The following is a 27,456-nucleotide window of genomic DNA, read 5'->3' on the forward strand; positions in this document are numbered from 1 at the left end:
TACCAGGTCATGTGTCTTCTCAGTCATGTTGACACTGGTCTACTACTGTTGCTTTAATGTATTGTTGTTCTGATTAATATTGTTGTTGTAGCTGTTATTAATGGTAATCCCATGTCCACTACTACTATTATTATTGCTGTTAGTCCCACCATTTATTTATATATAAATATATATATATATTTTGTGTATATATATACATATATATTTTATTTAAATTTTTCGATATGTATACTTTGACAATGTAAGTAATAATAACTTGCCATGTCAATAAAGTCAATTGAATTGAATTGGTTGTGGACTACAGGAAAAGGAGGACCGAGCACGCCCACATTCTCATCTGAGACCAAAGTATTGTGAGTATTTTGGCTGACCGTTTTGCTACCATCGGAAGCTTCGTGAAGATTGGCCATTTAGTTTTTCTAAGGACCAGAAAAACTATTCAAGTAAGTATATCTATTTAGAAAATGATTTAAAAGTATTAGCTAGCTTTCTACAGAAACGGAGTGTGCAGGCTAACTCAAATGAGTTACGAACGTAATGTTAGCTAGCGGGGATTAACTAGCAAGATGGCGGTCAGTGCAGATAATTTGTTTTGGTAGCTGAAGAAATTATTGGATTTCCTTACCCAAATATGAACATTTGGTCATAAAACCCCGTTTGAATATGGTTTAGTTTGTTTACCAAAGTAATTGATTACTTTCTGCAAGTTATTCACCTCTAAAACTAAGTTTGAGACAACACTAGATAGCCAGATAAACTAGCTTGTCGAACGTACATGGAAACTTCCAAGAACAGAACCAATAAGGAAAGAAATGGAGAGATCGTCAGATGGACAATTAACCACAAAAGATGGTGTGATTGTGGGTACTCCTCTTCAGAACGTAACTGTGGGGGGGAAATACTGCAATGGGTGATGAAAACGTGGTGAGCACGGACAACAATGCTCACAACTTGCGCCCCTCCAGTCCCCAGCTCAGGCCGTTACCTTACGACACCGGCAGTCCAGTCATGCCCCAGGGGAAAAAGATGAGGCCAAGGAGGGTATGTCACTTATTGAGATGCAAAACAATATTGTAATGCTTTTGACAGCAAAGATAGATGAAAGGGCAAATGGCTTGGAGGACATGGTTAGAAAGAATAAGATGACAATTGAGGCCATGAAAAAATCTGACTATCTTTGGAGAAGTGAAACCCCTCAAAAGTGACATGAAGAAAGTTGAAGTTATCTGCCAGGAAAGTGAAAAGAAGGTGGCTGAACTCGAGCAAAAGGTGCATGAGGCGGAGAGATACCACCGTAGGTGGAACCTGAGGCTCCATGGAATTCCAGAGCAGGCGGGTGAGGACATCAAATGCAGAGTTGTTGACATCTGTGGAGCTGTCATTCCCGACTCAAAAGCCAAACTTCAGGAAAATGTAGACATCGTTCATCGTTTGGGAAGACTCAACGATTAAGACAAGAGACCGAGGACAACCATCATCTGGTTCACCAACAGATCTGCACGGGATCTTCTCTGGAGGCAAGCGAAGAATTGTGAATTCCTCATCAAGCAAAAATTGAGGTTCACGGAGGATCTGACCTCAGCAGACAAAGTGATAAGAGAGAAACTGTGGCCGATGGTGGCTGCAGCTCGAAAAGTCAGGGAAACCTGCATTTTTTTATCGGTGCAAGAGTGATCATCGATGGGAAAGAAATGTGGCCAAATCAGAACATTTGAGAGAGAGAGCCAGAGTCTAACTCGGACAGAACTGTCAGGCCAAAAAACTGATTGCCAGGTGAAAAGTAGCCTTTTATTATAAAAAAAATGTACACAAACACTTGAATGAGAAAAGGCTGACTTGTACTGGTAAACTAAACACTAACTATAGGTGAATAACTGCTTATTGTAAAGTCTACACAATGTCTCCTTGTGGGAGTAAGAATACTTTGGTAACTTTATGACCATGTTTTTGTTTTTTTGTTGGAGAGGTTAATAATGGGATGGAAATCCTTTTGAGTTACATATCCTTAGGAAAAGCTTATATTAGCATAACAAGGTTGTTGGTTGAAGTTTGTCTATCTCTTTGTTCAATTAATGTCAGGGGTATTTGTAATTTACTCAAACGTAAGGCTATTTTCCTGTATTGCAAATGGTTTAATGCAGACTTACTTCCTACAAGAGACTGGTTATCATATGGCAACAACCCTCTGCAGGTGTAGCAGTTTTAAGAGTTGCATTTAAAGGGAAGGCCATCAGTAGTAAGACTCACCACTCTGGACGTTGGTTAATTTTAACAGTGAATTTCAACAGTGAAATGTTTTTATTAGGGAATATTTATGCATCCAACAACAAACAAAACAGGATATTATTTCAAGAATTTGAAGAAGAGATTAATGGAGTTAGGTGTATTTCAGGATATCAAAATTATCTTAGGTGGAGATTTTAATTCTGTATGTAATGTGATGATTGACTGATATCCCCCTCCTAACAGATCCAGCATTGTTAATCCTGAGTTTAATAACCTATGTCTTGGATTAGTCGATATTTGGAGATCTAAATATCTTGATAAGAAGGACTTGGAGTAACAAGGAAATGTCCAGACTCATCAAGAATTAACTTCTGGTTGATTTCTAATTCATTAGATAATACTGTAGTCAAGGTATCAATTGAACCACTAATTCTTACCGATCATAAGGTTATATTCTTATCTTTAAATATTAATGGATCTGAAGTTAAACCGAATCTGAGTTATTGTGAACTCAATAGTAGACTGTTGGAAGATGATCATTTCAAGACGGATGCCAAAGATATTATACAAGACAATTGGAGGAAAGCCCAACTATTTAAGTCTTATGGGACATATTGGGAATTAATGAAGTATGAAATAAGACAAACAGCCATGAAGAGAGGTAAAGAAATTGCTGAACTTAAAAGATTGAGGGAAGATAAACTTAAGGAAATACTTTCTCTAATCTCTATGGAGGACCTTGATGAAGAAGGAAAGGGTCAGTTATTCTCTTTACAACTAGAAATGGACCGACTGTATGAAGAGAGAGCAAAAGGGCCATTTGTAAGATCAAGAAGGAGATGGTTGCAGGAAGGTGAAAAAAATACAAAATACTTACAATTTTGAAAGAAAATATTCTGAATTTACATCTATTCATAAGCTTAATATAGATGGCAAAGAAAATGAAAACCCTAAAGATATTTCAAAATATGTTTCAGAATTCTATGGTAACCTTTATACCAGTAATGCCTGTCCTACTTGTGACATCTCCCTTTCTAGACTCTGTCAGACTATGCAACATTCATAGATGAAGACTTCCAAAAGTCTTGTGATGAAATTATTTCTATCAATGAAATAAAAAAAATTATAAGCAAGTTAAAAGATAACAAATCTCCAGGGAATGATGGCATTATTAGTGAATTCTTTAAATATTTTCAGGAGGATATTATTGAATTTATATTTAATGTTTTTAAGGAGGCAATTGATTTAGGGGTCCTGCCTGTTTCTATGACACAGGGCCTAATTTCTATAGTACCCAAAACAAAACAAAGATTCTATGATGTTAGAAAATTGGAGACCAATTACATTAATGAACAGTGATGGAAAGCTACTTGCATCCATCTTTGCAGAAAGACTTAAAAAAGGTCTTGACCAAATTATTGATGATACCCAGTCTGCTTTTATGAAGGACAGACATAGATGTAATAATATTTGACTCGTAGTGGACTTGATAGACTACAATGAGCACATTATGGAAGATAGCTTTATTTTATTTGTTGACTTTTACAAGGCTTTTGATACAGTTGAACATTATTGTTTGAGACTTTGAGACGATTTTTTGGTTTTGGTCAATATTTTCAAAGTGTAATTAAGACACTTTACAATAATAGTAACAGCTCTGTTAAATTATCCCATGGAACTTCAGAGGTTAGACGTGGAATTAAATAAGGACGCCCAATTTCTCCCTTCTTATTGGTCACACAAGTTATGGCACTTCATATAAATAAGGATAGTTTTAGGGGTTTTCAGATACAAGACAAAGAGATAAAATGTTCACAATTGGCTGACGTTAACTCAATGACATAACGACAAGGTTCCAGTTTAACAAAGTTTACTATACTGTATGAACACACTACAGTAGCCATTCCACTCAAGGCTAGGTCCATCAACAACTAGACTTCCCGCGCAGGCGCACTCTTGACTGAGCGATAGCCCCGTAATAACAGAAATATAGGGATATTAAAACATGAACTTAACACTGACGACACCATTTTTTTTGAAAGATCATTATGAAGTCAGGAAAGCTATTGAGTGTATTAATGCCTTCTCACATGTATGAGATATTAAAATGATTACATAATGCATAGAGTTTAGCACATCTGACTAGTGATTATTTGTCCGGGGTTCAATACCTGCTATTTTTTTTCTCTCTCCAAAAACCAACACAGGCCTAATAATATATATATATATTAATCTCAGCAAAAGAAGAACAAAGGGGGGTCAAATCAAAAGTAACAGTCAGTATCTGGTGTGGCCACCAGCTGCATTAAGTACTGCAGTGCGTCTCCTCTTCATGGACTGCACCAGATTTGCCAGTTCTTGCTGTGAGAACAGCCTATTACAGACAGTCTGAGCACTGATGGAGGGATTGCATGTTCCTGGTGTAACTCGGGCAGTTGTTTCCATCCTGTACCTGTCCCGCAGGTGTGATGTTCGGATGTACCGATCCTGTGCAGGTGTTGTTACACGTGGTTTGCCACTGCGAGGACGATCAGCTGTCCGTCCTGTCTCCCTGAAGCGCTGTCTTAGGTGTCTCACAGTACGGACATTGCAATTTATTGCTCTGGCCACATTGCATTCTTCATGCCTCCTTGCAGCATGCCTAAGGCACATTCACACAGATGAGCAGGGACCCTGGGCATCTTTCTTTTGGTGTTTTTCAGAGTCCGTAGAAAGGCTTCTTTAGTGTCCTAAGTTTTCATAACTGTGAACTTAATTGTCTACCGTCTGTAAGCTGTTTGTTTCTTAACGACCGTTCCACGGGTGTATGTTCATAAATGGGAAACAGTGTCTTCACCCTTTACAATAAAGATCTGTGAAGTTATTTTGATTTTGACAAATTATCTTTGAAAGACAGGGTCCTGAAAAAGGGACATTTCTTTTTTTGCTGAGTGTGTGTGTATGTGTATTAACTGTAAAGTAATGAGTGACCATTTTAGAAAATCATGGGACATAGTCTTTTGTTGCATGCTATTTTCTGTCAATTAGGTTTAGGGTTAGAAAAATGGTGACCATTACAGCTGTAGGTGCATTGTGTTACAAGTCAGAGTTATAGCTAAAATATGTTATACCTAGGGTTAGGGTTTTTAAGGCAAAAAAGAGTATGGGTTTATAGCTCCTGTGGCCTTCTGTGGGTACTACATAACTCATTCATGACACTTGTTAGGTTCATAATCTGAGGTAACAACTGCGTTAGATCTACAGATCAAGGAGCTAGACCTATCCATTTGGTTTGCAACTCAGTGAACCTGCAGCATTTGCTCAATTTGATGCCTACAAACAAACAGATTACGACGCATATCAAATTACCCAGCAGCCATTTTAGAAACAACATTGTTTAAAAAAATATTTATTTGCTTAATTAAAACATTTATTCTGGCTGTTTTAAAATCAGCCACATCTTGAAAAAGAGGACAGGGACATGCATTTTGTTATGGCCTGTTTTTTTTTGCGATTACTTAAATTATAGCATGCAGCTGGGACATATGGTAATATTATGAAACTGGGCTCCACGGCAGATGCAATGAACAAATTTTTCTCAGAAAAAAGCATTGTTAAAAGGTTGCCAACAAACAACGCATAAAAAGTAACGTTTGCACGATCAATTTACCTAGCTAGGTTAACTAGCTGCCGAATAGGCATCAACTCACCATGTAGCTTATTCTTAATGTTTGTCCATAGGCTACCAGAGTGAGGACAGACTTTTTTTTCGGAATAAACGTGGTGAGTGAAAAACGTAATTAAATAGCCAACTCCCTACCCGGCTATACAACTTTTTATGCGTCATTTGTTGGCAACCTTGTTATTTATGAAGTTTTTGGAACAGATTCCTGTCTGAACGTTCCATAAATTATACCCACCCCAATCTTGATGTATTCATTGTTGTAACTCAATACATTTGTAGCTAGCTAAGAGGGTGAATGGATTAACAAGCAGTTCCAGCTGCCAGAAGGGAGAGTAACGTTAGGCTGCTCTGGATAGGGCAGGTACCTTTTGTGGGAGGACATTATGAAAATATTTTCCAGTCCCTAGAGAGTTTTCTGTTGTCAGATACAGAGAGCCGTAAAACCCTTTGCAGAGGAAGAGGTCCCAATGAATGTACCAAGAGAAGGGTACATCCTTGTATACCATGTGTACATATCTTAGCACATTTTGTGAAGAAAAATAGTTAAAGAACACACAATATATAAACCTATTACAGCTGGAGCAGGCCAACCCTGCTGAGTGTGCACGCTTCTGTTCCAGCCCAGCACTAACACACCTGATTCAATGTATCAAACCTAATTAGTTAATCATTATGTGCTATTGATGGGCTGGAACAGAAATCTGCTCCCTCTGTAGATCAAGGATCTATGGTATTGACTTTTTGTTCACCTGAAATTATGCTTTAGTAATAATAGGCTACTTGTTACTAAATGAAATCAAATGTTATTTGTCATATGCGCCAAATACAACAGGTGTAGAGTTTACCGTGAAATGATTACTTATAATCCCTTAACCAACAATGCAGTTTTAAGAAAATAGAGTTGGGGTAAAGTGACTGCATAGATGATGATGATGATAAACAGCGAGTAGCAACAGTGTGTTAAAAAAAGGGTGGTGTCAATGCAAATAGTCTGTGTGACCATTTTATTAATTTCTCAGCAGTATTATGGCTTGGGGGTAGAATCTGTTAAGCAGCCTTTTGGACCTAGACTTGGCGCTCCGGTACCGCTTGCCGTGCGGTAGCAGCGAGAACAGTCAACGACTTGAGTGACTGGAGTCTTTGACAATTTTTGGGGTCTTCCTCTGACCGCCTAGTATATACAGTGCCTTCGGAAAGTATTCAGACCCCTTGACTTTTCCACATTTTAAGTTGTTTGAAAATGTATTAAATAGTTATTTTTCCCTCATCAATGACAAATCAAAAACAGGTTTAGACATTTTTTGCAAATGTATTTAAAAAATAAAATAAAATACTCATATTTACATAAGTATTCCAACCCTTTACTCAGTATTTTGTTGAAGCACCTTTTGGCAGTGATTACAACATTGAGTCTTCTTGGGTATGATGCTACAAGCTCGGCATATCTGTATTTGGGGAGTTTCTCCCATTCTTTCCTGCAGATCCTGTCACGCTCTGTCAGGTTGGATGGGGACCGTTGCTGCCTAGCTATTTCAGGTCTCTCCAGAGATGTTCGTTCGAGTCCTGGCTCTGGCTGGGCCCCGCAAGGACATTCAGAGACTTGTCCTGAACCCACTCCTGCGTTGTCTTGGCTGTGTGCTTTGTGTCGTTGTCCTGTTGGAAGGTGAACATTCACCCCAGTCTGAGGTACTGCTCTGGAGCTGGTTTTCATCAAGGATCTTTCTGTGTTTTGCGCCGTTCATCTTTCCCTCGACCCGCCTCGCTACTGTTATTTTTCACTGTCTTTTTTACTGTTTTTATTTCTTTACTTATCTATTGTTCACCTAATATCTTTTATATTTGGTACTTAAATTGCACTGATGGTTAGAGCCTGTAAGTAAGCATTTCACTAAGGTCTACCTGTTGTTTTTGGCGCACGTGACAAATAAACTTTGATTTGATCCTTATTCTGACGATTGGCCTCCATCTGGCCACTCTACCATAAAGCCTTGATTGGTGGAGTGCTGCGGATATGGTTGTCCTTCTGGAAGGTTCTCCCATCTCCATAAGAGGAACTCTAGAGCTCTATCAGTGACCATCGGATTCTTCCTTGGTGACCACCTCGACCAAGGCCCTTCTCCCCCAATTGCTCCGTTTGGCTGGGTGGCCAGCTCTAGGAACAGTCTTGGTGGTTCCAAACAATTTCCATTTAAGAATGATGGAGGCCACTGTGTTCTTGGGGGACCTTCAATGCTTCAGGACATAAAGTAATCAAAGGAGAATGCATTGTAGAAAATGCATCTTTCCCCATTGCATGAAGTAGTGAATTCACCTGCACCACACCGGTCTCCTTAACCAGTTTCGATGCCACTCAAAAATGGGAAAAATGTTGTCCCCAGATCGGCCATGCCGACGGCTGCGAGAAATCGAACAGTTCTCGTGGGTTAAATGTTGACATTTCCCGCACTAATTTTCGGCGTGTGAGTTCTTTAATTCTGAAACCATGTCATGATGGAGACCAGGTAGTGAATTATCCGGTTTAGTTATGTTTAATAACTCTTAAATTAGACAATTAACATGCAGTCCAGCAAGCTACTATCTGCTAGTCCTCATTGCTAGGTTAGTCATATGCGGTTATGACGATGGCAGGTGTTAACAAATCAATTACTGAGATATCTATCAGACATCACTACACCACTCATAAAAGGTAGGCTATAACAATAGTTCAAGAGAAAGTATAAGTCTCTCCATCACGCTCTCTTCAAACTACATCTAGCATATTGGCTGATATAGGCCAGTAATACAATGTGTGAATCTCTGGTAATTTTTGCGCATAGGGTGCAAAATTGCTGGTACCATGGCTGGCAAGTGAGCTGTGTCACATACGCCTAAAATAACATTGGGGGACTGCGGTTGGGTATGGGACCAGTTCTTGCGGTAGCGGGTGGGAGTCAGACAGAAAGCCAGCGGGTGCTGGCGGGAGCGGGAATCTCACGTAGACCTCTATTGTGCGCCATGATAGTGAAGCCTGTAACGTTAGATCTGTTTATTACTGTGTCAGTGTGAAAAGTAGGGAATTAGCTAGGGAAACTGACAGCTCAATAACGATACATTGACATACTGACTAATACAACTCACATTGCACAGAAAAAAACGTAAGAATATCAATCTTCAATCATTTGGCCGATGGTTTCATTGTTTGATTCAGGCCTAGTTTTATTAATGCAAAAATAATAGCTAATATAAGCCCACTTTTGGCCAGCTCTCTATCGGTACATCAACTGGCGAAAGCTTGCCAAGTTCATTTACTTCTGAAACGTGACAAAACAAAGGCTACAAAACATGTCCATACAAACAACTGCTGTTAGCAATATGAGGTGGATATTATTACTATCTATCTGACAGATAACTAGAGGTTAGCGCTGACCTGGCTGTGATAGCTACTTACTAGCGTAGCTTATTCATTCACGTCAGTCGGGAGGGGATGAAACATTAGCTAACGTTACATGTCAGTTACAATATTAGCTCAGCACTGCGAATAAACACTAGTTTATATTTTTTCTGTGTACTTAAAAAACAGTTACCACGCAACTAAAGGGTAGCCAGTTTCTATTAATTTTACATCTCGGTGAAAGAGCACAACAGGTACACTTAACTATGCTCAACTCTCCCTTGCTGGCCCAGCCAGACTTCCAGAAGCTTTGCCTTCACACAGCCCGTCAGCCCGCTTGGTGTCCGCATTGTCCTAAATCCAGTCTGCTAAACACTCCAAACAGCCTACCCGACCGCATTTGTAATCAATAAATCCAATGTGAAACGTGATAGTTAAGGATACTGTAGTTATCATTGAAAAAGTCAATCCATTCTTCTCTAATTAAACACCTCTCCCTAATTTCAGAATTACGCTTGTAACGTCGTCAGTAGGCTACAGTAACCTATGCTTCAGAGGCCAGAGGCAGGTAGCCTACACACACACACGCAGACTGGCCAAAATTTCTGCCTGACAGGCAGAGCTGGAATATGTTTTTGAGTTACTGAGTTAGGGCGTTGCATGGGCGCTTTGTTACGATCTTCATTGAAATGGGGGGGAATTCCCAGAATGGCAAATACCGTTATTAACCTTGTTCCCTTGTTTTTAAAATAAGATCACGTTCTTTTCTGGTGTTCTGTTCCCTGAACCGGTTCTAAACCTTAGCTGTAATGTGAGTTTGCAAGGGAAACCAGTGAGTTTGCAAGGGAAACCAGGATAGTTACTATCTTAGTGTTGTCTTCGAGACCACCTAGCGCAAGACTGATTCAAGACCGGAGGGGGGGGGGGGGCGAGACCTAGTCAAGACCGGGAGGGGGACAAGGGGTTTGAGTCTGAGTCAAGACCGAGACCAGAATTTTTTTCTGGGGGGAGAAATCTAGCCAGCAAAGTCAGCCATTGGTTAGGCCATCAGAAGCTAGATAAAGGCATCTGCCATTCAACTGTATTAGGGCAAAGGTTTGGAGTGACAGTGGAATCAACCAATCACATTTTGACTTATTGAGTGAAGGTTTTTACAAAAACGTATGGAAACTTCTCCCTTGAATGGGAACAGGTCACTGCGCAGTGGCTAGCTAGCTTTTGTTGTCGGCTAGTTTGCTGCGGCTGCAGCAGGTGTTATCAATAAGGATGATGTTGCTAATTTGTTAGCTTCTCCACTTTCAACAATAAGTTAAGTTTCAAATGATCGTCATCTGGTGAGTGGAACTGTGTTTTTTTTATTGCAGCGTGTTTGCTGTTTGCTGTTAGCTATCTCTTTTGAAAATAATGTGTGTGTGTGATATTGTTGGATTTAAAGAGGAACTGACAGCATTTTAACAACATGTAATCTTATACAAATGTGTTCAGCTGACAAGCGACAACTTGAAAATTACCATATCTAAGTGTTTATAAATTCTTAGAATGTTTGTGAATAAGGTTTGCTAAGGAATTTGAAAATTATACAGCAATACAGGTTGGGATAACGGCCGGGTGTTTGACAATTTAATAGACACTGCAGGAAATAAAAACATCTGTCTTGTCCAGGACCAGAGTCTACACAGACCGGTGCGCTATAGCCAATCAGAGCGACAGTAGACCTATATACAACAAACAAGCCATTTTCTACAGGGCCTGCCATCATTCACTTTGAACTGGACTGTGTTTACAGGCAGTTGCAACAGTGCGACTTTAGATCATTAGAACGCATTCGCCAAAAACCACAAAATACACCTGAATGGACTTCTGCAGATATGTAAACACAATGGGAGTCCTCTTACATTTGGGAACTTTACAGTCCTATTGATCAAGGTAGGCTCTCTCTCCCTCAGTTATGCACATCAACAACTAATGCTAGCCAATGCAAGAGGAGCTAAAATCTAACGAAGGAACATTAGATAAAACCTACATTTTTTTTCAGTTAGTTGACCGTCAAAATTGCACCGATAAACAAACGATGGGGAATTGTAGCCTCCTTGTCCTTCTGCAGCTTGCCTGCCAATGCATGCTTGTCCAAACCAAGCACCCAAGCTAACTGGCAAAAGTTGGCTGGCTTGCTAGCTAGCTACTTCCAGACACAAATAAGAGAATACCTCACTCTGTTTACATGTTATCTAGAGCGTTCTCGACTAACTATAACTTGTTTTGCCTATGTGTAGAGTATTACTTTCTTCATCCCAACTTGGGAAATTGTTTTATCACAGCATGCATCATCAATGACTTACAATGATAGAACACGCAACAATGACCAACACATAATAAAAACAAACACGCATTGCCACCTGTCATATTCAGCAGGTGTTGCACGTTCGTAAATTCATCAGTTGTTCTGCGCTCTGGCACACTGATAAGAGTGCTCTGAAATCGGAGTAGATAGTCAGAGTGAATTTGCGAACTCAAGAGATATGCTAACTGTATAACAGTTGTTCAAGTTCTTGCTAGCTACATTTTTGGCCGTTGTAGGAAAGATGGATCGTTAAAACAATTGTAAAACGAGCGGGCCCTGGACATAACACAGGAGTCAAAACATTGTGGTGAGGTGTGCTAAAGCACTGTGCAGAGAAGAAGGGACTGGGGTTCTGTTAATGTGGACGCTATACAAATAATTCCTACTGAATATGTGGTGTACTTAACTGCAGTATAGTATTATTACTATTCATGGGAGAATTCTTATTATGGATGTTGGTGTGTTGACCTTTACTCTTCTTTGATGTCATCACCCAGAGTCGGAAGAGGTTGCCTGGGCTTGCTAGCACTTCGTGAACTCTTCATTTGGTTGTGCTGCCTATGCTGAAATGGAAATGATTTATCGGATGCAAGCGGCAGTCAGACGGCCTCGCAAAGGATGGGAGCTCTGTCTGTTCCTGGCACTCCATTTGGCTGTCTCCAAGGCGGATAATAAAGGTAGGTTTGAAGCCTTACATTTTTTTTACAAACACCACAGTACTGTCTGACATTATAGCCGGAGAACGTTTAAACAAGTAATGAAATTAGGTCAGCATTTACACGAGTTCCCTTAAGGCTGGTTTACAGTCCGTGTATCAATATATCTGTAGAATAGCCTACATGCACATTCCACTTTCGAACGTTCCATGTTGGAAAACCAAAGTGTGTCTGTTGGAAGTAATCCAATCGTCAATGTGGCTGACTGCGTTTTGCTACCACTGGAAACTTCTGGAATATTGTCCATTATTTCGTTTTTCTAAGGACCCAGAAAACAGATGAAGTGGGAGAACCTATTCAAGTAAGTATGTATGTGTGTGTGTGTGTGTGTGTGTATATATATATATATATATATATGTATATATATGTATGTATGTGTATATATATATATATATATATATATATATATATATATATAAACACACGTACTTGAATAGGTTCTCCCACTTAGTGAGACTACGCAAAGATTGGGACCATATCTTTCGCTATGTAATAGGTCACTGCATCCGTTATCTCCTTCCACCTCACTTGTCATAAGGAATTACGTTTGAAAAGGATGCGGCTATGGTAATTTGTCTTTTAGCAGATGTTTTGGAAATCAGGCGACTGGAATCGGCATTGCGTAGTCTCACTAATTCCTCCCATTCCACTGTGTGTTTCAGTTGCAGGTGATGGAAGAGGTTGGTTGTGCTGCTGCTTTTCGTAGCAATTGTCTTTCGACACATTTTGCACAGGACATTCGTTTGCTGAACATCAGTCCTCTTAAAGCCGAACCACTTCCATATTACTGAAAAAATATTGATGCCCTTTTTGGGGATGATTTCATCCTTACGAGAGGCTGAGCTGGCTCCCTCACTTTCCATTTTGGTGGAACTCTTACCGCCGCTACACTTCTCCGTGGTGGTTACAATTTGTGAAAGGCTGTCTAGGGTTGTGATTGGTGGATAACCTCTGTGCACATGTTGTCACACAATTGGGACATGATTGGACATTGGGCTGACAGAGAAGAGACTGTGAGATGCTGCATTTGTAAAATGTTACAGCATAACAGAACCTCGATTCTTGCGATACAGGCATTTTCCATATCGCGATAAAACAAACTCGAATATATCGTGAACTTGATATTTTGACCTAGCTGTGGCGGTCACAACATTTCGTCAGCTGGTGGTTGTCAAGCAAATAACAGTCGGGCTCACAGTAATTGACCGTTAGTTAAGGCATGAGCACTGCTTTTGTTTTTTGCGCAGTCTGTACGTGCAACATCAGTAACTCATTCACAATTTGACAAGCACTTGATAATGTCTAGAATTTCACGGTGGCATCCCCTTTGTGTGGCCATAATGCACTCTAAAAAAATCCATGTCTTCTGCGCCCTTCTCCCCGAGTGCTGCACGCTCCATCACATGATCAGGTCCTTCTCACAGGCTACAAGTGACATTATCAGACGTAACAGATCAGAACGTTTAGCTTAAAATGTTGATGATAAACTATTTCTTAGGCTATAGGTGCAGATTTTCCATTAGCGGAAAAGACCTTTATCAAAAGTGACCGCAAATGCAATTATGCATGTAATGCTTTTATTACGAAGTTGCATTTTTATGGTGAAAATGATTTTAGCCAAACTTGAAACTCACGCGCTGTTTATGTATGCCAGTTAGGCTCTACACCCCTGTAAAGTGGATTAATGTGGTTCATTTTAAGAAGTTATTTGGCCACTTTAGTTGCGATAAAAACATATAGGCCTATGGGCTAAGCTGCATGAGGTGTGCGACTATAAATTGAAAAAGTCGCCAAAAAAAGGCATTGTTTCTTATGCTGGGCATAAGAGGAATACCTATGTGAGAATGCTGTTCATCGACTACAGCTCAGCATTTAACACCATAGTACCCTCCAAACTCGTCATCAAGCTCGAGACCCTGGGTCTCGACCTCGCCCTGTGCAACTGGGTACTGGACTTCCTGACGGGCCGCCCCCAGGTGGTGAGGGTAGGTAAGCTTCGCCAAAACTTGAAACTCACCCGACACATGCTAATAGCAAGGATATAAGCTATCTAGCAAGCTAGTTTTGGCTAATTTACTGTAGTGCTGTTAACACCGGGTTAGCGTAACAGCTAAACTCGAAATTGATCAGACTTGACCTACCGTACCAGTGATGAAATGATCGTAGCAAACCCTGTACTGACAACTGTCTGGTTCAGGTCTTGACGGGCAAAAAGGTTTCTTCGCTTTTCTGACAGTTGTTGAGTCTTATTTCATTGGTATCACCAATGGTATTTCACGATTGCGGGGAATCTGTAAATATATTTTTTTCCCCCGTTGTGTCTTTCCTGACTTGTTAGAGCAGCCAAATTGTCCACAGAAAATGATTGTGGTGATGAAACAACTAGTTGTAGGCACTGTATCATGCAGTTTGGGGTAGCCACTCGGGTGTTGATGTCGGAAGAATTAATACGGTGATCTTCCAACATGGCCACCAGGAGGTGTCGTACGTCAACTGCAAGCCCTCTATGGGGGAGCCGTTTCCGGTGCATTGCCAACAGGGAGGATATCTTGTTAAATATGGATCATATTTTTTAAAATTGCTAAATTACATTCACAGAATGTAAAAGCTACAGCAATGCACTTGTGAGGAAAATTAGAAAATGTATTTCAACCAGTGTATAAACCCTGGATGACTGGGGGAAAAAATTGATTTTGGAAGCTATAGAAATGAATTATTACATTCGTTTGACACATTTATTCTATTATAAACAGCAATGCATGCTTTTGAATTATATTATGTGAGCTAAACATAAAAATGTTACGTTTTTGTACTAATGTTACTGTCTCCATTACAACAACAAAAATACTTAAATACATGTCATTTTGTCCTTGAAATGTGTTATTTACAGCTGTAGAATTCCATTCATTCCTATGGAGGACTGTTCCTACTAAGGAATGCCAATATGGCCGACCAGTGGCTTCATAGCCTCTCAATAGCCAATACAAAGCATCAGCAATCCAGGGTTTATGTACGTCATTGGTTTCAACATATTTCTATCTCTAGTTATACTATGAGAAAAATATTTCAATAGATGTATAAATGTGACGTATCCGCTTGCCGTTTTTACTCACTATAAAATATGGCAGTGAGTGGAAGCCCAGTGGCCAGAAGTAGAAGTAGGAGAAGGTGGAAGGAGATTTTGGCTGATATTCTGCAAATTTTCTCATCAATGAAACATTTGATCTCAGTACAGTTTTCTGTTCCCAAAACTGAAGTCTGTTATGAACAGAGCAGACTAGGTTTTGTAGACTTTGCCCTTTGCCAAAGTTTTTTTTAAATTGTGTTGATTAGGAATGCAAAGGTGAATTGAGTTATTGCACACGTGCACTTCAGAGTAGGCGTTCCCTAACAGAAATATGCAGATGCATGCTAGAGTGGGCCAATAGGATCTCGCTAGCTCGTGCTTGGCTCTGCCCACCTTCTTGCTTGTTCTGTCCATTATGACTCATTTGTTCCCATTGGAAACGACAGGCTGTGGTCTATCTTGGTTTAGTTATAAAGAATCTTTGGTATAACCAGAGAGGAAGAGAAGCCCAACTCAGCCTTTTTCGTTGTTACGCTCAACAAGGAGATTTTGTATGGAGGTCAATAAAAAACATGAATGGCTTATTTGCGACATGAGGTTTATTTGATCTAACAGAAGTTTCATAATGCTTAAGTTGTTAAGTGTACTGATTTAAGTAGGACACGTGACATCCAGGCAACTTTGAGAAAAAACACTTTATATTTTGAGTTGTCTCTGGCTGTGTATATTCATGGTATGAGGCTAGTAGTAGCATAGCATCTCTCGCCATTGAATACAGGCGGTTGATGTCAACAACCCTCATCAAACATGTAACAGAATTTCTGAAGTGTCCTGTTAGGGTGAAGGAGACTGAGGTGGCAACAATAAGGGCTGTCCAGCATGTCTCCTATCTGGAGGCGGTGAGAAGAATGGAAGAAAGGAGTGAAGTTGAAGAAGTAATGGTAGTAGAAGTAGATAATATTCCTTGTCATTGTAAATAAGAATTTATTCTTAACTGACTTGCCCAGTTAAATAAAATAGAGGGATCCTGACATGTTGCGTTTCCTGCACAGTGCGAACGGAGAGGAAATCCTGAGAAAATAGGCATTGTGAGGATGAGCGTTTTGGGGGATTTAACTGCAGAGGCATTACAAGGTATCTTGTCGATGAATGAATGCTCCGTTCTCACTGGCACCTGAGCCTGTTTAGGGATGTGATTTGAACTAACTGAAGGAGTGGGATGGTTTTTGTATGTATTTATTTTTGGTATTTTGTATGATATCGGGTTGTATGATGTTACTTCTCTGCACCTTTTGTCATTGGTAGGCTCTACATTTGCCTGCTATTCCCTGCGTCCATGTTTTTGTACGCTCTGTTTATACAGTGCACTTAAACTACTTGTTTACTGTTCTAATTATGTTGTTAAGCTGTATATACAGTGCATTCAGAAAGTATTCAGACCCCTTCACTTTTTCTGCATTTTGTTACATACAGCCTTATTCTAAAATTGATTACATTTGTTTTTTCCCCCTCATAAATATACACACAATACCCTATAATGACAACGCAAAAACAGGTTTTTAGAAATGTTTGCAAATGTATAATATACATTTACATAAATATTCAGACCCTTTACTCAGTACATTGATGCATCTTTGGCAGTGATAACAGCCTTGAGTTTTCTGCAAGTTTGGCACACTTGTATTTGGGGAGTTTCTCCCATTCTCTGCAGATTCTCTCAAGCAATGTCAGGTTGGATGGGGCGCATCGCTGCACAGCTATTTTCAGATCTCTGGATATGTTCGATCGAGTTCAAGTTCGGGCTCTGGCTGGGCCATTCAAGGACATTGAGACTTGCGCTGTCTTGGCTGTTTGCTTAGGGCCGTTGTCCTGTTGGATGCTGAACCTTCGCCCCAGTCTGAGTTCCTGAGCGCTCTGGAGCAGGTTTTCATCAAGGATCTCTCTGTACTTTGCTCCGTTAATCTTTCCCTCGAGCCTGACTAGTTTCCCTGTCCGTGCCTCTGAAAAACATCCCCACAGCATGATGCTGCCACCACCATGCTTCACTGTAGTGATGGTATTGGCCAGGTGATGAGCGGTGCCTGGTTTCCTCCAGATGTGATGCTTGGTCAGATAATATTTTTTCTTGCCGTCTGAGTGTCCTTTAGGCGCCTTTTGGCAAACTCCAAGCGGGCTGTCATGTGCCTTTTACTAAGGAGTGGCTTCTGTCTGGCCACTACAATACAGGGCTGATTGGTGGAGTGCTGCAGAGATGGTTGTCCTTCTAGAAGTTTCTCCCATCTTCACAGAGGAGCTCTGTTAGAGTGACCATCAGGTTTTTGGTCACCTTCCTGGCCAAGGCCCTTCTCCCCCGATTGCTCAGTTTGGCCAGGCGGCCAGCGCTTGGAAGAAGTTTGGAACCACCAAGACTCTTCCATTTGAGAATGATGGAGAGTACTGTGTTCTTAGGGACCTTCAATGCTGCAGAATTTTTCCGGTACTGTGGGACCTTTTTATATCGACCGTTGTGTGCCTTTCCAAATCATGTTCAATTAATTGAGTTTATCACAGGTGGACTCCAATAAAGTTGTATAAACATCTCAAGGATGGTCAGTGGAAACCAGATGCACCTGAGCTCAATTTCGAGTCTAATAGCAAAGGGGCTGAATACTTATGTATATAAGGTATTTCATAGAATTTTCTATAAAGTTGCAAACATTTTTCAAAACCTGTTTTTGCTTTGTCATTATGGGGTTAGTGTGTGTAGATTGAGGAAAAACATTTACAGTTGACCGTGCTTTACGGTTGGGATGGTGTTCTTCGTCTTGCAAGCATCCCCCTTTTCCCTTTTTCCTCCAAACGTAACGATGGTCATTATGGCCAAATAGTAAAAATTTTGTTTCATCAGACCAGAGGACATTTCTCCAAAAAGTACGATCTTTGTCCCCATGTGCAGTGGCAAACCGTACTCTGGCGGTTTTGGAGCAGTGGCTTCTTCCTTGCTGAGCGGCCTTTTCAGGTTATGTCGATATGGGACTCGTTTTACTGTGGATATCGATACTTTTGTACCTGGTTCCTCCAGCATCTTCACAAGGTCCTTTGCTGTTGTTCTGGGTTTGATTTGCACTTTTCATCTCTAGGAGACATAACGCGTCGTCTTCCTGAGCGGTATGACGGCTGCGTGGTTCCATGGTGTTTATACTTGCGTACTATTGTTTGTACAGATGAACGTGGTACCTTCAGGCGTTTGGAAATTGCTCCCAAGGATGAACAAGACTTGTGGATGCCTGCAATTTTTTTTGAGGTCTTGGCTGATTTCTTTTGATTATCCCATGATGTCGGGCAAAGAGGCACTAAGTTTGAAGGAAGGCCTTGAAATACATCCACAGGTACACCTCCAATTGACTCAAATTACTCAAATTTTCTGGAATTTTCCAAGCTGTTTAAAGGCACAGTCAATTTAGTGTATGTAAACTTCTGACCCACTGGAATTGTGATACAGTGAATGATAAGTGAAATAATCTGTCTGTAAACAATTGTTGGAAACATTACTTGTCATGCACAAAGTAGATGTCCTAACCGACTTGCCAAAACTATAGTTTGATCAGTCTAGCCCAAAACAGATCATAGTCTAGCCCAAAACAAATGATACTGTTTTAGCATATACAAAGTAACAATACAAAAATACATAATTTTAGCAAACATTTCATAAGGGAACATTAAATAATCCAAGTGACTGGTGACTGAATGTATATTTAATAAACATTTCAAAACAATACATATACACTGCTCAAAAAAATAAAGGGAACACTTAAACAACACAATGTAACTCCAAGTGGCCTGCTGGAGGTCATTTTGCAGGGCTCTGGCAGTGCTCCTCCTTGCACAAAGGCGGAGGTAGCGGTCCTGCTGCTGGGTTGTTGCCCTCCTACGGCCTCCTCCACGTCTCCTGATTTACTGGCCTGTCTCCTGGTAGCGCCTCCATGCTCTGGACACTACGCTGACAGACACAGCAAACCTTCTTGCCACAGCTCGCATTGATGTGCCATCCTGGATGAGCTGCACTACCTGAGCCACTTGTGTGGGTTGTAGACTCCGTCTCATGCTACCACTAGAGTGAAAGCACCGCCAGCATTCAAAAGTGACCAAAAGATCAGCCAGGAAGCATAGGAACTGAGAAGTGGTCTGTGGTCACCACCTGCAGAACCACTCCTTTATTGGGGGTGTCTTGCTAATTGCCTATAATTTCCACCTTTTGTCTATTCCATTTGCACAACAGCATGTGACATTTATTGTCAATCACTGTTGCTTCCTAAGTGGACAGTTTGATTTCACAGAAGTGTGATTGACTTGGAGTTACATTGTGTTGTTTAAGTGTTCCCTTTATTGTTTTGAGCACTGTATTATAGACCAAAATCGGCAGTGTATCAAATACTTGTTCTCCCCACTGTACATACATACATACATACGTACGTACATACATACATACATACATACATACATACATACATACATACGTACATACATACATACATACACCTGTTCTCAAAGGCCCCAGAGTCTGCAACACCATTAAGCAAGGGGCACCACCAAGCAAGCTGCACCATGAAGACCAAGGAGCTCTCCAAACGGGTCAGGCACAAAGTTGTGGAGAAGTACAGATCAGGGTTAGGTTATAAAAAAGATCAGAAACTTTGAACATCCCACAGAGCACCATTTTTAAATCCGTTATTAAAAATGGAAAGAATAGGGCACCACAACAAACCTGCCAAGAGAGGGCCGCCCACAAAACTCACAGACCAGGCAAGGAGGGCATTAATCAGAGGCAACAAAGAGACCAAAGATAACCCTGAAGAAGCTGCAACGCTCCACAGCGGAGATTGGAGTATCTGTCCATAGGACCACTTTAAGTCGTACACTCCACAGAGCTGGGCTTTACAGAAGTGTCCAGAAAAAAATATAAAAATAAGCAAACATGTTTGGTGTTCGCCAAAAGGCATGTGGGAGACTCCCCGAACATATGGAAGAAGGTGCTCTGGTCAGATGAGACTAAAATGTAGCTTTTTGTCCATCAAGGAAAATGCTATGTCTGGCACAAACCCAACACCTCATTACCCCGAGAACACCATCCCCACGGTGAAGCATGGTGGTAGCAACATCATGCTGTGGGGGTGTTTTTCATCGGCAGGGACTGGAAACTGGTCAGAAATGAAGGAATGATGGATGGCGCTAAATACAGAAATTCTTGAGGGAAACCTGTTTCTTCCAGAGATTTGAGACTGGGATGGAGGTTCACCTTCCAGCAGGACAATGACCCTAAGCATACACTCGAGTGGTTTAAAGGGAAACATTTTTAATGTCTTGAAATGGCCTAGTCAAAGCCCAGACCTCAATCCAATTGAGAATCTATGGTATGACTTAAAGATTGCTGTACAACAGGGGAACCCATCCAACTTGAAGGAGCTGGAGTAGCTGGCTCTACAAAGTTTTGACTTTGGGGGGGTGAATAGTTATGCACGCTCAAGTGTTCTGTTTTTGTCTATTTGTTTCACAATAAAGATATTTTGCATCTTCAAGGTGGTAGGCATGTTGTGTAAATCAAATTACATAAACCCCACAATTTTTTATTTTTTTATTTCCAGGTTGTAGGGCAACAAAATAGGAAAAATGCCAAGTTGCAACAACAGAGAAGTGGAAGTCACATTAATCAGGACAGGTACACGTGGTACATAGCCCTGCAAACACTGTTTTGTGAACTCATTTTAGCTAATGGAGGGTTACATTATCAATACAATTTATTTTTTATAATGTACTTAAGTCACAAGTCACAAGTTGCATGGACTTTGTGTGCAATAATAATGTGTTCAACATAATTTTTTTTATGATTACCTCATCTCTGTACCCCACACACAATTATCTGTAAGCTCCCTCAGTCGCAGTGAATTTCAAACACAGATTAAATTCCAAAGACCCAGGAGTTTTCCAATGCCTCGCAAAGAAGGGCATTTATTGGTAGATTTAAAATATACATTTTTTTAAAAGCAGACATTTAATATTTCTTTGCGCATGGTGACGTTATTAATTACACTTTGGGTGGTGTATCAATACACACAGTCATTACAAATATACAGGCTTCCTTCTTAACTTAGTTGCCGGAGAGGAAAGAAACCACTCAGGGATTTCACCATGAGGCCAATAGTGTTCAATGGCTGTGATAGGAGAGAACTGAGGATGGATCAACAACATTGTAGTTACTCCACAATGCTAACCTAATTGACAGAGTGAAAAGAAGGAAGCCTGTACAGAATACAGCCATTTCTGAGATATTGGATGTGGTGCCGCCCGGCATCGACGATCATACCACACTCAAAGTTGCTAAGCCACTCGTTTTGTCCATTCTAACGTTCAATCAAACAGTAACTGAATGCCTTGATGCCACGTGTTTAACCTATGTCACTTTTCCAGAACCAATGCAATCGCTTTTCACCCGGTGCAAACTCCGTCCACGCGGCGCCCTGTCCAGATGAATCTAATCCCATCAATAGCACTGCGGCTAACTAATGCTTGGAGCTAACCACAAGGCTGTTTTACTCTAGGGTAGGCTAGGAGCTAGCACCGTGGCTAACTGCTTGTCACAGACTGGTGCTTGTATTTAGGGTATGTTTATTTAAAAAAATATATTGTGTACAATCAGTTCTTTCATCAAATATTTGTACTTTTATGTACTTTTTTTTTACTCCTGTGCTTACTTTATTGGCTGTGCTTACTTTATTGGCTGTGCTTACTTTATTGGCTGTCTTACTTTATTGGCTGTCTTACTTTATTGGCTGTCTTACTTTATTGGCTGTCTTACTTTATTGGCTGTCTTACTTTATTGGCTGTCTATCTGAACTAAGACAGCCAATAAAGTGTCTGACATCTCTCTCTCTCTCTCTCTTTCCTAGCTGTCTTCGTGTGCTCTGTCTGTCTATGTCTCTCTCTCTGTCTTGTGTGGTGAGACTCTGGTTCATACAGTGGCTCTTCCTCAAACACAAGTAAGACTATACTATAATTCTACTATCTTTCTATGTACACTATAGTGTATGTCTGTCATCTGTCTTCATGGGCTGTCTGACAGCTTTCTTTGTCTCGCTCTCTTTCTCTTTAATGGGGATTTCATGGGAAACGTACGTTTACATTGTCAAAGTAAAATAAATATAGACTTCAAATGTTATATTATTGGCTATGTGCAGTAACAATGTGTGAATGGCAGAAGTACGAATGGCAAGCCAAAGTGGGTATGGTCAAACATTGGTCAGGAGGATAGAAAGTGCATCCCAGTTTCCACCTCATTTTGTGGGCAGTGGACGCATAGCAGGTCTTCACAACCGCTCTCAATAGCAAGGCTACGCTCACCGAGTCTATGCATAGTCAAAGCTTTTCTTAATTTGGGGTATTCTGCCACTCTGTATTCTCTGTGTAGGGCCAGATAGCGTTCCAGTTTGCATAGTTTTTTGGTTCATTCTTTCCCATGTGTAAAAAATAATTGTATTTCACGATATTTGGTTGGGTCTAATTAGTTGTCTCTCTCCCCTCTTCTCTGCTGTCTTCAGTCTTTGTGCTGTAGCAATTTGTCTGAAATAAATGACTATTTGAACAATAATGTAATGTTAATACACATTACACAAGTAAAAAACAACAACATGGAATTGATAACTAGTTAAAGATGTGTTCCAGATGGTTTGTATACCTTTTAGCCAGTAACGGTAGTTCTGAAAGGAGAACTCACGAGCCAAAAAGGGTCCCCGAAAATTGTGCACAATTGTGAATTTCAATTGTACAATATGTTACGAATTTGAATTTATGCCATCTCTTTAATTCGCCCAATATTATTATTCCTCTGGTGGACACCTCTCTCTATATGCTCTCTCCTGTCTGTCTGACTGTCTGCTTGTCTGTCTAGCTGTGCTCTCTTCTGTCTGTCTGGATGCATGCATCCATGTTCCTGAAATAACTAGTAAAACAGTTGTTTTCCTATATAGACCTACCTCCTTTTTTTCTGTTACAGTTTTTGTTGTTGGTTCAACGGACCCTGTTCGTGGCATAGTTGGCGGGGATGTCATCTTGCCTTGTTTCTTGAGACCTACCAGGAGTGCTGTTGAAGAGTCAGTAGAGTGGCAGAGACCAGTCCTGGAGCCAAAAGAGGTGCATTTGTACTGAGACCGTGGTGACGACAATGTGCTCCAGAATCCATCCTACAGTGGAAGAACGTCACTATTCAGTGAAGAACTGAAGAACGGCAACATCTCACTAAAGCTGACCAATGTGAAACTGTCTGATGCTGGAAGTTACACCTGTTACATACCAACTTTAGGCCACCAGAAAACCACCATTGAACTCTATGTCGGCGGTGAGTCATTTGATTACCAAACGCATCGTTCAGATTTCTTTGTGAGTCTATCAAATGCCAACTTGAATGATCAGCATGTTTATCCTTCCTCTCATTTATTGATTAATGGTGTTATATGATACATTGGATGTCAAGAAAGGTGCCTGGCCCCAAAAAGTGTTATGACATCAAAGCACATTGAGTACAGAGGTCTGAAATCTGTTCTTCTATCTCTACAATGTATAGAGGACGGGACTCCTTCATCCTCGCTCCCACCCACCCAACCGCCCCAGAAAGACCAATCAGGGGAAGTGAGGGGTGAGTTTCCAAAACCTAATCGATTCATATTAGAAATATCAACCTCTGTACAAACAAAAAGTGATATTTGATGTCATAATTACTTATTCAAATATACTTCGACATGATACTATCCATCACAAGTTCCATCTTACTTTTAAAGGTCCTTCGATATCAGGATGATAAATCCTATAAACCTTTTATGTCTTTTTGTCTGTGTAGGTGCAGCACCTCGGCCATGGGTCTCCATTGTGGAAACCAAAGACAAGGAAGTGGTCCTGAAGTGTGAGGCTGAAGGGTTAGTCTATAAGCCTGAGTTGGTGTTGCTGAACAGTGAGGGAACCATTCTCCCTGCTGATGAACCTACAGAGAGACCCATGGACTCAGAGGGCTTGTACACAGTGACACGCAATTTCACTGTCCAGAAGACTGCCACCAACGTGTTCACCTGTCGAGTTCAACAGCTGGAGATCAAACACATGAGGGAGACACAGATTCGTGTTCCAGGTGAGGTGGTTTTTAATACAGGACTGAATTGACTAGGAATTTAAAAACCTCATGGTTGAGGGTTGGAATGATGGCCTGAATCTCTGTGTGGGGTTATTTACTGTTGCTGTTTTCAGTTGAATTGATGAACTATTACATTTTTTATTCAATTCCAACATATAGGTAATTCACAGTTATGGGCTATTTTGAGGTAATCTTTCACACTTTAGGTACTAATGTCTTATGGTTTCACGTTACTTGTTTTTCAGACAAAATGTTTCAGGAGGAATACCCCTTGGAACGGAAAGTTGGAATTGGATTTCTAGGAGCTGTTGTAGGCAGTGTTGTAGGAGCTGTTGTAGTTTTTCTGTTCATGCGGAGAAACGCGGAAGGTAAGTCATAGATTTGTGACCTGAACTTCTTGGTTTTAGCCCTGTTCCAATACTTAAGTCGCACCCCAGTCTCGTTTTCACCTCATTTATCATCAGATGACATCATAGGGCACCATCAGACCAACACCTTGAATGGCATACTCCTTGTTACCAAAAAACGATTTTGGTGAACATTACTGTATTTATACATGGGATATTTTCTTTCAACAGGAAAAGTTTGTTTTTTAAAATAAAAAATGGAATGCGTCTTTAAAATGCTTCCTTCTCTCCTCCCTTATTTGCAGTATTCACTGATCTAATAACACATGAAGGGCTCCACTACATAGTAGCTTTCACCAGTCCAGTGATGATACCAATGAATGTTTCAAATGATAGTCATAGTTATTTTACCCAAAGTAATAAGTGTTTAAATGTGTCACTTAGTTGACTGTGTTCATGTGGTGTGTTATTAGTCCGTTCTGTAAGAGTAAATCCTGTCTCTCATCCATTTACACAGAAACCAATGGCGGGTATGCAGATAGCGGGACTGCCCTCCTCGAGAACAGCAATGTAAATGGCCATCCTAATGGTGTGCGTGTGTCACAACCTGGAGAACGGGATAGCCAACATACCCTTGATTGATTCCACCAGCCACCCTCGGCGAAGTAATGAGATAGACACTTATCACCTGCAGTGAAGCCGCACAACATTTACCTTACAAGACAGTCGTGAAGAGGTATGGTGTGGGAACTGCTCGGCCTCCGACCGCAAGGCAATACAGAGGGTAGTGCGTACGGCCCAGTACACCACTGGGGCCAAGCTTCCTGCCATCCAGGACCTTCCTGCCATCCAGGGAGCAGGTTCTTGGTCTGCTCCCTGATCAAGGCCCTTCTCCCCCATTTGCTCAGTTTGTCCAGGCAGCCAGCTCTAGGAAGAGTCTTGGTGGTTCCAAACTTCTTCCATTTAAGAACGATGGAGGCCACTGTGTTCTTTTGGACCTTCAATTACTACAGACATTTTTTGGTACGCTCCCCCAGATCTGTGCCTCAACACTTTTCTGCTCTTTTGCAAACCAGTATCACTACTTGCACATCTGCTCATCTATCACTTCAGTGTTAATCTGCTAAATTGTAAATAGTTTGCTACTATGGCCTATTTATTGCCTTACCGCCTCACGCCATTTGCTGTATATAGACTTAATTTTTTTCTATTGTGTTATTGACTGTATGTTTGTTTATTCCAGGTGTTACTCTATTGTTGTATGTGTTGCACTACTTTGCTTTATCTTGGCCAGGTCGCAGTCAAACAATTCCTTCAACATCATGGCTTGGTGTTTGCTCTGACATGCACTGTCAACTGTGGGACCCGATATAGATAGGTTTGTGCCTTTCCAAATCATGTCAAATCAATTGAATTTACCATAGGTAATCACGCCCAGGCTCTGTCACAGCCGGCCGCGACCGGGAGGTCCGTGGGGCGACGCACAATTGGCCTAGCGTCGTCCGGGTTAGGCCGGTAGGGATATCCTTGTCTCATCGCGCACCAGCGACTCCTGTGGCGGGCCGGGCGCAGTGCGCGCTAACCTGGTATCCAGGTTATCTGTATTCCCAGTTATGTGAAACCCATAGATTAGGGCCTAATACATGTATTTCAATTGACTGATTTCCTTATGACTAACTCAGTAAAATCTTTGAAATTGTTGCATGTTGCGTTTTATATTTTGGTTCAGTATATATGTATCCACCCTATATAAGTACATAGTGTACAAAACATTGTAGTGTACAAAACACTTCCTAATAATGTGTACAAAACACTTCCTAATAATGAGTTGCACCCACTTCTGCCCTCAGAACAGCCTCAATTCGCCGGGGCATGGACTCAACAAGGCGCCGACAGCGTTCCACAGGGATGCTTGCCCATGTTGACTCCAATGCTTCCTACAGTTGTGTCAAGTTGGCTGGATGTCCTTTGGGTGCTGGACCATTTTTGATACACAGGAAACTGTCGAGTGTGAAAAACTCAGCAGCGTTGCACTTCTTGACACACTCAAATACAAAACTGTGCGCCTGGCACCTACTACCATACCCCCATTCAAAGGCACTTAAATCTTTTGTCTTGGCCATTCACCCTCTGAATGGCACACATACACAATCCATGTCTCATGTTTTAAAAATCCTTTAAACTGTCTCCTCCCCTTCAACTACACTGATTGAAGTGGATCTAACAAGTGACATCAATAACAGATCATAGCTTTCACCTGGGCAGTCTGTCATGGAAAGAGCAGGTGTTCCTAATGTTTTGTACACTCAATGTATTTGTATGTATGTATGCATTGGGCTTCATGGATTGTTTATTTGTATGTGTTGGGCTTTAGCTGAGATTATTCTTTTGAGTCCTGAATGCTGATTGGCTGACAGCCGTGTTATATCAGACTGTATACCACATGTATGACAAAAGATGTATTGTTACTGCTGTAATTACATTGGTAACCACTTTATAATAGCAATAAGGCACCTCAGGGGTTTGTGAGATATGGCCAATACCATTGCTATAAAAAAAATAAAGTTGCCT

At 40.9% G+C, this 27,456-nt stretch overlaps 1 protein-coding gene across 1 annotated transcript; it reads left to right on the forward strand.

The window, feature by feature from the left end:
• The first annotated feature begins 906 nt into the window (after positions 1-906).
• LOC129829323 (butyrophilin-like protein 8) lies at positions 907-26,081 on the forward strand. Its single transcript, XM_055890999.1, has 7 exons — positions 907-1,041; positions 1,234-1,336; positions 23,564-23,752; positions 23,978-24,049; positions 24,251-24,535; positions 24,784-24,906; positions 25,403-26,081. Exons 1-7 carry the CDS (start codon positions 907-909, stop codon positions 25,525-25,527), a joined length of 1,032 nt encoding a protein of 343 aa, XP_055746974.1. The 3' UTR covers positions 25,528-26,081.
• The last annotated feature ends 1,375 nt before the right edge of the window (positions 26,082-27,456 follow it).

Source organism: Salvelinus fontinalis, chromosome 31 (assembly GCF_029448725.1).
Source record: "Salvelinus fontinalis isolate EN_2023a chromosome 31, ASM2944872v1, whole genome shotgun sequence".
NCBI lineage: Eukaryota > Metazoa > Chordata > Actinopteri > Salmoniformes > Salmonidae > Salvelinus > Salvelinus fontinalis.